Here is a 12,210-nt window from a genome sequence, read left to right on the forward strand (position 1 = left end):
CATGAATAAAAAGATAAAATAAGCTTCCATTTAAAGAACTACTTGCCCTTTATGAAAAGGTCAGGTTTATTGGCCTTGCTAAAATCACAGGTGGTGTGTTCTGTGGCGTGTGATAAGGGTTAATACCTAGCTATGATTAAATATATGAACAATTATATATATTACAGGACTGTGTAGAAAGTGCTTTTTAATAAAATGACAGAGTAAACAGTTAAAAGCAAATGTGTTGCTGTAAGTTGGGTTTCATAATCTATTTATGTATTTCCACCTAAGATTGAATCCAAGACAGCTTACAATGCATTAAAATTTATTCAGACATTTATTCAGACACAGCAAATTTTAAATAAACAAACTAATAAATAGACAGACTAATAAAGATATCTGTTAAAACACTTTAAAACTCGACATCAGAGAAAGTTAGGGCGGTCTGAGAAGAATTGTGGATTCCAATCCATTTATACAGTGGGCCCATTATATTGGCAACTGGGAGAGGCGGGGAAACATAAATAAATTATTATTATTATTATTTTATTATTGACAGGCTAGCAATCCACAGTTTTAATTGTCCACAGATTGCCATATCCCTTATTACTCAGTGGCAGTAGGGGCACATGCATATGGCTGCCCATTGAAAAATATGGAGCTAGAGTGTCCACGTTTTCTTCCCATTTTTAGGGGGAGCAAAACTGAACCCCCATGGAAAATGGGTTCACTGTAAATGTCTGTTCTACCTAGATTCTTTATACAAGCACATGTAATTTCTTAACACACTAAACATCACAGAGGTGGTCTCAGTGATGGTAGGGGCACATGCTTGTGCATGCATATTGCCATCCATTGAATAATATGGGGCTAGAGTGTCCACATATTTTCCCCTGGGGGGGAGGGTTCACTGTATATGCTTGATCTACCTAAATCTTTATACAAGCATATGTCATTTCTCTTACTATCACAGATGGTGATCTTAGTTGTCTTTGAGCCTTTATCTTGTGCACGAGTTGTCAGAAAATGGAAAGGAATAAAGTTTTTTTTCCAGTTTAAACTGTTCCTTCCATTGATAATGTCAATAGGATTCTTAATACAAAAAGAGAAATATAAATTTGTACATAATGACAGAAACAGAAATAACTTTGTTATATAGATTCATGGAGACAAGAGATAACAATTTTGGAATTCAGTAATATCTGCAATGGCTGAAACAATTAATAAATAATGAAATTTAATAAGCAGAGAAATTATAATGAGTCCTGAATAAATTCTATATTTGCTATATCCATCTCTTACCACAATCTGGACTGGGACTAGAGAACAAAACATATGAGGAAACGTTCAAAGTGCTAGATATGCTCAGCTGGATGAAGAGAAGAGTGAGGAGTGACATGACTTCACTCTTTAAATACCTCCCAAGGGCTGTCACAAAGAGGAGAGAGCAATTCTGTCCTCTGATGCCCCAGAGGGTAGGACGGACTTAAGTTACAGGAGAGTAGATTTCTTTTTTTATTATTTTTTTCTATATATAAATATATTCCTACATTCTATTACATTTTAAGAAGTTATTTTATATTTCACCTCAGTGCTCCCCTTCCTCAGAGCCATTTTCATCCTTATAGTCCATCCAAAATTTCAGTTCATCTCGTGGAGATAATCTTCCGTCGTCTTTTCTCAATACTTTCTCAATAAATTCTTTCCAAATCCCCTCAAAATCATTTCTTTGCCATAGTCCTTTTTTACTTTCAATTTACATGTCAATTTATCATTAATCGCTAATTTCCATACTTCTTTATACCAATCCTCCGCTTCTACATTTATTTTGTTTTCCAACATCTTGCTATAATTAATCTTGCTGCTGTAAGCAAATTTGTTGCCAAATGTTTTTCTTCTTTTTTCCATTTCTCTAAATTGAAGTAGATTTCTACTAAACATTAAAAGGAACTTAAAATAAGAGCAGTTCATCAATGGAACCGTTTGGTTAAGTGGTTCCCCCCCCCCCTCTTTTTTTTCTTTTTCTTTTTGTGGAGTGTTTGTTGCTATCAGTGGCTGGGAATCATGGTTATTGTAAGGCCCTATTCAGACCAGCACTTTGTGCTGACCTGTGGGTAGAGTTAGGGTGCAAGCGTCCACATGCTGGACACCCTAGCCCTGCCCCCATTGTGACATTTTGGCACACACCAGTCCACACGGCGTGTACCATCATGATGCCCTTCTAGTGCTGCATCCACCTGATGCAGCCCCAAAGGGGCGTCATAAAGCCACATTGCAGCAGCTATGGTTCCCCTTGGAGGGTACAAAAAGGAGCTGCTTTTTGTGGCTCCTTTTTTGCGCTCTCCAGAGGCCAGATTGCGGCCATGGCGTGAGATTGCCGAGGCCTCGAATCAGCCAGTAAAGGGGCGGCTGCAGACCACCCCTTTGCGGTGGTCTGTATAGCCCCTAAGTTACCTTCTGTATTAGGGGTAGTATTTGCAACTTGAAATGGAAATAAGAGGCAGAGAACAGTCTATTGGATTGAACTAGGACAACAATTTATTGAATTTATGACAAAAGACCAGCAGAAGGGTGAAATATAGACAGTGATTTCAATCGAACAGACCTGATTCATGTTTTGGTTCTTGGGTAAAAATCCATTTGAGAGAAAGCATCCCAACCCTATGCCTCACAACTGTAAAGGTGGGTTCTTCAGGAAGATGACAGCGGCAATCTATATCCTGGGCCCAGATCCCACAGCTGTGATGCCCTAGGTTTCTAGAATGACCAGTCACTTGTGACAATTTGCCTCCTGGGGCTCAAACCTGATCACATTAACCCATTTAAACAGTAGCAGCTCTAGTAACAATTCATCCAAAAGGAGAAACCAATTAGCCTGTGTAGAGTATCCCCCCTCAAAAAAACCTTGACCTAGCAGGAGGACTTTTTAAAAAAAAAAAAATTGCCTTCCTACCAGCCAGGCAGCTCATCTACTGGAGATTGGGAGGATGGGAATGGAGCTGTTTCAGGGGAAAGCTCTCCAAACAAGAAGCAGGGCTTAAATAGCAGCCCAGGCCTATCACATCATCATAAAGTGTCTGCGCACCCAGTTTTCTTCCTTGCCCCATTCCATTCCAGCTGCAAAGGGTCTGAAGCCAGATCAGTCAGTCAGAGAATACCAATCTCTGTATAGCAATTTCTGGGAAATATAAGTGGGAGGTCCAGTTAAATGCTCTAGTTAAATCCTTATATCGTGTAGTCATCTATGTTATAAACATATTTTGTTAGAATCTTGAAAGTAACTAGGTGATCTGACTTGACCTAAGTTTAATATGGGTTAAAAAGTTGTAAGTTTCCAGTTGCTCCCCCTTAAATAAAAAAATATATATACTTTAACTGCTTAGTGACAGAGAATAAGAATTAAAAAAGTAAATTCCAATTACGTTGTAACAATTGGATTTAATGTATATACTTGTGGATAAGTTGACCTCATGTTTCAGTTGAGGGCAGGGTTTGTGGCCAGAATTATGAATTTTGATGTGACCTAAGTCAAGGGTCAAACAGAGGCATGTAACAAAGGCTGTAAAGGACTGAGGAAAGGAAAAGGTTGCCAAAGAATTTACACAATTTGACAGGTAAAACTATTTATGCTCACCCTGAAGGCTGGATGAAGAGGGAACCACAGTAAATCATAGCTGTGCAATGTGTGGGGGAGGTAACCTGACTCAGCCAGGGCTAAGAAAACAAGCACATGTCAAAAAGGATGCAAATGCAAAGTAAAGATATTGGCGATTATGTTAGCAGTGATTACAGCCTTTAACCTTAATGTGATAATTTTGCCAGATTTTACCCAAAACAGCTGCCAGACAAACACAAATAATTATCTCATTCAAATCTTCACAGCCCAATTCCTTATCACTGGAAGAACATTGGTGGAATTTACTTCTCTGAGTACAGTGGTAAAAGACATGAGCTTAGTTCATCCTGAGAAAACCTAAAAGAATCACCAACCGCCCTCCTTTCAGGGAGAAGCAACAAAGAGCTGCCAAAAAAGGTCAGAATCAGCACCACAGTGGAGAGAGCAGAGGGGTTTGGTGCTTCTTTTAGGTTTTCCCAGAGCAGACTAAGCTCTTGCTTTTCACTACACTACTCAGAGAAGGGGGGATGGTTCCTTTTTTGCTAAGTGTTACATTGGCCCATTGATAAGTCAACAAAGGTTTTTTTAATCAATTTTTAAAAAATCCTTTTTATTACATTTTAAAACAAAGGGGGGAAATGCAAACTATACATTTTTACATTGATTTTTTGACTAAAATGTTTGGATTTATACATGCGTATATAGAGTATTGGTTTGTTACTTCAAAGATTTCATGGTATTTCTGCAATAATGACATATCTTTCCAGCTTATTTGGACTGAAGAAAGTAAAACTTAAACCTGTGTCTTCAGTTAGAATAAACTGAATTTGTCCTTTGTTTTACTATGGCTGCAGCCACACTGCATAAATAATCCAGTTTAACACCACTTTAATTGCCATGTCTGAATGCTATTTAATTCTGGGAATGGTAGTTTTCTGAGACATTTAGCCTTCTCTGTCAGAGTTCAGGTTCAACAGCAAACTCCAAATCCCAGAATTCCATAGCATTGAGCCATGGCAGTTAAAGTGGAGTGAAACTGGATTATTTCTGTGCCTTGAATTAGCCTTAAATCAGCTAATGGGAGTAGACATTGCTTTTAATGAGAAAACAATACAATCTTATCCTTTTGAAGCAGATCCAAATTTTCATTCAGCTAACCTTATTCAGTTTAGATTTACAGTGCTTTGAGTGCTTTGCTTGGAGTTTAAAAGAAAAGATTCTTATGTGTAGCCAGCACTTTAAGCCTTAACTTTAGGCATTAGCCAACACTTTCTGATTCTTGTAGTACAAAGGTTATACATAGAGATGTACTGATGTAACTTCATGTGTTAAATTGTCTAAATTGTATGTTCAACCTACTTTTTATTCGGCTGAGAAAATTGCAGAGTAACCCTGCTGTTTGTCCAGTATTTTTTATTACAAAAAGAATGAGAAAACCTAAATTATTAAAAAGCTTGTTTTGAAACAGCTGGATTTATCTTAAGTATGAAAGATCATTTAACTGCCCTGGTTCCATCTGTCTGCTGAAATACACTGTTTTCATTTCTTGTTACATATTTATGAAGGATTTATTTTTTTATATTTTTTTGGTTACAGGTTGTTTAAATTTTGCATTGTACTGTAAATTTGTTTGGATATTTTGCTAGATATTTCTTTTTTTTTTTCCCCCCTACATATTAATCTCCCCTCTTAAAGATAACAATTCCTAGCAGATTGTAACATGCAGTGTTTGAGAATGTAATCTGAACATAAACATATTTCTTTCACTGTTGATTCTGCCTTTTACAATGACCTCAAATGCTAATGAAATTGTTATAGAGGACAAAAAAGAGTACATGCACCTCTAGCACATTCTGAATTCTACATACCATGGTTTAGTGGCTTACATTATAATGTATGAACTGAGCTTGATTTGTAGCTCTTGGTCAAATCAGAAATATGGTTACATGTAAGTTGCTGATTATAATTTTACAGATATCACATGACCATTGTATATTATAATTTTACAGATATTTCGAAAGAAAGCAGTGGAACTAGGAGAGAAGCTCCTTCCCGCCTTTAACACGCCCACAGGAATTCCTTGGGCGTTACTGAATATCAAAAGGTAAAGAGTTACAAGTTTCAAATAAAATAGCTTCTTATTATTCAGCTCAGCATTTAAGACTGATATACTTTCCTGTATAGTCTCACTAGTTAGATTCCTTTCTCTTCAAAAGCCTGAATCGCATTGGTCTCTCTCCTGTTCCTTTGTATTTTCATAGCAAGTTATAGATGTTTTTGCTGAAACAAGCATTTTGTTCTCACTATGGTGGTAGTTTAGACTTTTCACAGTATGTTCTGAAAACCTATAAAAAGGTAGTAAAAGTAACCAGATTGTAGTAACCTCCTGAAATTCATACTTTGACTTTCTAAAAAGTAAATGTATGAATTTTGTTTCTGGTTCGGTTACTTCTTGTATAAATAATACAGTTAATGTATTGGCAGCTAATATATAAATTAATTTGTTCAGAGTTAGCTATGTGTACTGGGGAAGAGGTGGCATATAGAGTGGGAAAGACTGAGCTAGTAGATCTATTACACACTTGCACTGTTACACAGATCTCCACTTTGTGTGTCATATAATATATAGTATTTCAAATGATAACAAAATACATTGGTTAGCATGTTCTGATGCAGAGCAAATATTTACTAACCTCTCTATTGATAATTAATGCCAGAGAACTCATTCTACAAGTGTTGATCCTTTATGTAGTCAAATTATGTAGAGCATCTATCATGCTTAAGAAGAAATAAAAGCCCAGAACGGATCAATGAACATGGATGATGAGCATGTTCAGGGGCCTGGAATGTAATGGGGGAGGGCATTGGAAAACTGAGGAGGAGATTGAAGTATCATAGCAAGACATAGGCCTAGCTGTAATTCTGAACATGTGTGTACAACATACACCATTTTGTTGCAGTTCCCACTTGCACTTGCTCTGTTCTCAGTGTAGGATTGTACAGCTATACACTGCTGTCTGCAACCCGGAAAAGTTTGTCAAAAATCCAGAATGACTGGATTCAGAAACTATTAAATATCTTGTTGTAAGAACCATAATCTTTATTTGGCAGAATAAATAAAACGTTTTAAAAATAAGTTACCAGTACATTTAAACAGTCCTTAGAAGATTTAAATTATTTCCTAGCTGGCTGATACTTTGTGAAAGTAGTTGGACATTTTGACAAAATGATTATTCAGTTAGACCTTCATCCTTTTCTAAACACCAGGAAAGAATGTGCAACTTTCTTACTTTAGACAGGGCCACTGTTTGTATGCATTAAATTATTAACCAGATGCTTTCACATAGTTCTCTTCTGTTACAATAAATTATTAGCTAGGCTTCTGTTATATTAAATTAAGATACTTCTATCACAGGAACTTGCATAACAAGGTAAAAGTCAAGTACTTGTCTTTTACAGAATTACTATCATGTATTGATACTATTAAAAATATACCACTTTGTCAAGATTAATAAGATTATATATATTGGACACATGAGATGTCAGTTATAAATTAGTGATAATGAATGTCATAGCTGTAAGTATAATGATAGACAATCCATATTACACAACTAACATTCTTGCCACTTCTGCATTAAAGAAAATTTATTGGGTGACAGTCAAAAACATTGATGGATATACATCATTGGGAACATAAAACTACCATATTGGGTCATGAAAAGAAGTTATAAAATCAACTTACATGATAAAATGTTATTGCAGAATGGAAAATGGCGGGCATTGCAGAAGTACTTGAAAGAGACTTCTATAAATTGCACAGAGATTTGCAAAATGATAAATTATATTAGTCATTCATCTTGAGCCATACAAGTGTCAGTTCAAAAACCACAAGTCTGTTTTATCCAATACTAAAAATACATGAATTTGTGTTCAACTTAAAAATTGGACAAGATAGAATTGTTTTTTAACACATACACTTAAAAAAAAAAAACCTGAGTGTCTAGCCACACTGCAAAATAAGTTTGATACCACTTTATCTGCCAAACACTATCTTGTGGAATCCTGGGATTTGTAGTTTGGTGAGCCACCAGAGCACTCTGTTAGACCCAGGTGAATGCCTCACCAAACTACAAATCCCAGGATTCCACAGAATGGAGCCACGACTGTTAAATTGGTGTCAGTCTGCTTTATTTCTGCAATGTGGCTACACACTGAGTCTCAGACAACAGGTTGTTATAGAGCCGGTTCTAGAGATAAATATGTTTACTTAAGTACAGTTATTTTTGTCTTCCTTTAAACCCTACAGTTCCTTCCAATCTTATTCTGTCTGACACGAAGGGGCTGTACAGACTGCCCCTTTTAGAGCCAGATCGGGGCTGCAGCAACCACACACTGTGGCCCCGATCTTGCCAAAAAGTGGCTCCTTTCTGCACCACGGAAAGGGCACCATAGTTGCCAGCACCACAGCTTTTTGACGCTCCATTAGCGCTGCGTCATCTAGATGAAGAGCCAGAGGAGTGCTGTGATGCCATGCACCATGTGGTGCGGCACATGGCATCACGCCAGCCTGGGGACAGAGTTGGGGCATCTTCGTATGGATGCCATGCCCCGACTCCGCCCCCAGGCCAGCCTTAATGGCCGGTCTGTACAGCCTCTAAGTTGTTTTTATACAATAGGAATGCCAGCTTTCCCAATACTAGCGTATTCATCTGACCAGCCAACTAACTTAGCAGAATCATTGATTCCTCTCCCAGTCTATACTTTTCAGTAAGATGTTGTTGCCTTTTTCAAATACTTCTTAATTATTTACTGTTTTTTCAAATATTTATTGGTCATTCTTTGAACCAAGCTTTGAATGGCTTACAAAATCACAATATAATAAAAATTATAACCAACTTGAAATATTTTATAATCTTGCACTCCCTTTTCCACCATGTCCCAAAATACTGTTTGCATCTTCATTGATATCCTGAAGGTTTTGCGAAATTCTGAGATTAGAATGTTTTGTCATAAAGTGACCTCCATACTTGACTCTCGTTCAAATCCCCTATTCAGAACAATTATTCTTGCTCAAGAACAGCCCCTCCTTGTGCCAGATATTAGCAAAATATACTTTTGAAGTATCTCTCTTGCTTGCCAGTCATAGATTTTTGGCCTCTTTATGATATGGATCATCATGTTTGAATTATTTGAAATGAGTGGTGTTCCAGAGTTTCTGAGAGTGTTTTAAAAGTCTTGCTAACTCCTGCCTGGAAAAAAAAAAGATAAGTGAAGACTTCTGTCAGGCTCTCAGTACTGGCCAACCAGTTTTCTTTTTGATACTTCAGCAGATACTGACTAAGCTTGGAATAATTCTGTATATTAGATACAGATGTTAATAACTTTTGACAGAAGAATGCTGTATTAAACATGAACCCAACACCACTTCAGGGTCATTGATTAAACTGCTATCTTTAGATTCCTTGCGCTGTTCCAGCTACATGTTCTGTCTCTGCCTAGGTGAGCTGCTATCTCTTCAAAGTGTTTAGATTCCTTTCTGTACCTTCCCAGCTACATGTTACTTTCAGAAACATTTGAGTTGGCAAATATACAACATACACAATTTAGCAGGATTGTAGCAAGATTTTGTTGAAAGAAATGAAATAGGCCCCATTCTGGTAGCATGAAAGAGAACAGTGTACATTTACAGTGCTGTTGAAATAAACTATGATAAAAATAAATAACAGTGACACGCCACTACCCCTCCTCGATACAGTATATCTCCCAGGGATTGCCCATACAGATGTAGCGCTCAAGAAGAGTTCTGTGAATACCGTAGACTGCTAAAATTCACATTGATGGGTACTGGAGCAAATAAAGCCTGAACTCTCACTAGAACAGTGATGGCGAACCTTTTCGGGGCCATGTGCCTGAACAAAAAAATTTTCTACCACCAGGTAATACCCAGCGCCAGGGGAAGAACTTCCACTCTCTGGGGGCTGGACTTCCAGGGCAGAACTCTTCCCCCTACCTTTTTCCCCAGCCTCCAGCTGTCTCTAAGAGACAGCGAGAAGTCGGGGAAGATCTGGGGGGGGGGGGGCAACAAGCACACCTCAATTCCTCCTCCCCCTGCTCTTTTTCTGGCCACCATCTGTCTTTAAGAGGCAGCTGGACGCTGAGAAAAGTCTCTGTAGAGAAGGAGAAATAGGTGTGCGCCTATTCCTCCTCCTCCTGGACCTTTCCCTGCCCCCAGCTGTCCCTACATAGACAACTGGGGGCTGTCAAAGGTCCCTGGAGGGTGAGAAGGAATAGGCACATGGAGGATAATAGGAAAAGAGAAGACCACCTACCAGATGGGTAGGTTCAATCAGGGAAGCCATAGCCATGAGTCTGCAAGACCTGAGGGCAGGGTAACTTGGAGGTCTCTCATTCAGAATCGCTATAGGTCAAAGTCAACTTGAAGGCAGTCAACAGCACAAGAAATACAGTCCGTCCTCGCCTTACGCAGGGGATCCGTTCCGGATCCCTCCGCGTAAGGCGAATTCCGCCTATGCTCGAGCCCCAGTGGAAACAATGGGGCTCATGCGCGGTGGCGCGGGCGCGGCGCAACGGGTGCACATGCCCATTCAATTGAATGGGACGTTCCACCCCGCGCGCGCGCCGCGGAGTGAGCACATACGCTCAAGGCCGCGTATGGCGCGCCCGCGTATGGCGCGGGCGCACTGTAATATGTGCATTGTGTCCTTTTCTCAGCTGCTGTGAGTGAGTTTCCATTTGGAGGCCAGTGTGCTTTTCTTAACATGGAATATAATACTTTGGTTCTGATAGTGAATCATTCCATTATGCTTTATTATATATCTGGCAACTGTAGGAAATGATGATCTAACAGTTTTCTTTTTCAAATGGTCTAATTTATTATCATCTCATGGATGATAGAACAGTAGACCCATATTCATGACCTTCTGCTTTAGCATTCTGCTTGTTTTTCTTTAGGGACCTGATTTAGGGCTGCCTCTCACGGATGCATATTATCTTGCAGTTTTCTTCTATTTTATTCCCTCCTCCTGTGTTAAAACTCCTAAACAAGTGATTAATTAAGTCCTTGGTGCATAAAGCCATAAGAAATTTATATTGCTTACGTTTGTTCAACAGTATTACATGATTCTTTTTAATGCTGGTAAAATGTATGCATGAGTTTTACAGAAGTTGCCATATACTACCTTTTAAGGAATCAAACTATACATTTACTTCCTAAAAGAAATGTATATGAGCTTAAAATGCACCGGCTCCTGGGTTTTATACTAATTAAATTGCCTTTGTGTACCCAGTTCTTAAATTCTTTCTGTCATTTAAAAATGAATGGTCTCTGTGCTAACCATGAAATGTATTGAATTGTGTACTATTCAGTTGTCTACCATTCTGCTGATATTGAACATGTTTCTTCTCATTTGATGCATCGTCTTTGTATATGATGCATTTATTAACAAATATAAACAGCAAGCCAAGGACGATAGTAACAGGTTATTTCCCTGTACAGCTGAAGTGCTTGGTGACAGGAAGTTACCTGAGACAGTGGAGAGTTGTGTTGGAACATGAGGTAGATGTATGGGGGGAGGGCATGACTTAACCTACCTCCCTCACAAGGAAGCCAGTTAAGGGGATGGGGGACATGGAGCAGGAGCATGCTCCTCTTCTTCTCTCGCCCCCGGGTGCCTGTCTTCCCCAGGCACCCATACACCCTGAAAAAAGGCTTGGTGTGTGTGAATCCACCCCCTCTCAGACCCTTTCCCAGGCGAATGGATGCTTGGGAAAGAAGTTTCCTAGCCATGCAGGAAAGAGGCTTGGGGGTGGATCCATCCTCTCCCCTTTCGTGGCCAGATCGGTGCCTGAGGAAGGCACCAATTCAGCCGGGAAAGGGGCGGGATTGCTGCACACACCCTTCATGGCTGCTCCTTCTTGGGCTTTTTCCTCCCACGGTAAAAGGCTGGGAGGGAGGAAGAGGAGGAGGAGTATGTGCATGGCGGCTTGACCTTGCAAACAATCAAAACTGAGTGTCAAAGCCAGGAATGCCGAGGGACCACTGTAATAATACATTCAGAATGAATGGATATGTAAATATTCCTCTTGCATATGAAACGCTACTTCTTACCCACCCACCACACACACACACTTCTCCCACTGCCAACACATGATTTACTCTCCCACTTCTTTTCTGACCCAGAGCAGTGGGGTTTCACGGGCAACAGGGAAAAAATTCTTCTCTCCAATTTTCTGCTAACACTATCAGGAAAGAACTGCTGCTCCTGCTGCAGAGCAGGTCCTTCTAGAGCCCAGGAGGCCTCAGTGGTGGGTGGAGTTCAGCAACGGCTCTGTTTTCCCACCCTCCAGGAAATTCTCCCTCCAAAGTTTCTTCATAAAGATTTTCCCCAGAAAATCTTTGACCCTGCTCCCTTTTATTTATGCATAAACAAGCAAACAAACGTTTCCTCCTAAGTTGCCCAGCAGATCTCTTTTTACCAGACAAAAGCCATTCTCCAAGTTCATCTTGTTGGAAAATTTATGCATTACATTCTCCTTTTCCTCATTATATAGATAGAGACTCCCTCTCTCCCCCTCTCAATTTCTGTCTGTCA

At 39.3% G+C, this 12,210-nt stretch overlaps 1 protein-coding gene across 2 annotated transcripts in view; it reads left to right on the plus strand.

Annotated features, from left to right (window-relative positions):
• MAN1A1 (mannosidase alpha class 1A member 1) overlaps nt 1-12,210 on the plus strand; it is a 68,667-nt gene that overhangs the window by 37,123 nt on the left and 19,334 nt on the right. For both annotated transcript variants that reach the window (XM_089530487.1, XM_089530488.1), the window contains exon 5: nt 5,608-5,702. In XM_089530487.1, coding sequence (XP_089386613.1) covers nt 5,608-5,702 — 95 coding nt within the window. The remainder of the gene's footprint in view (nt 1-5,607; nt 5,703-12,210) is intronic.

The sequence above is a fragment of the Sceloporus occidentalis genome, unplaced genomic scaffold (genome assembly GCF_023333645.1).
Source record: "Sceloporus occidentalis isolate IW3139 unplaced genomic scaffold, rSceOcc1.0.p SCAF_6, whole genome shotgun sequence".
NCBI lineage: Eukaryota > Metazoa > Chordata > Lepidosauria > Squamata > Phrynosomatidae > Sceloporus > Sceloporus occidentalis.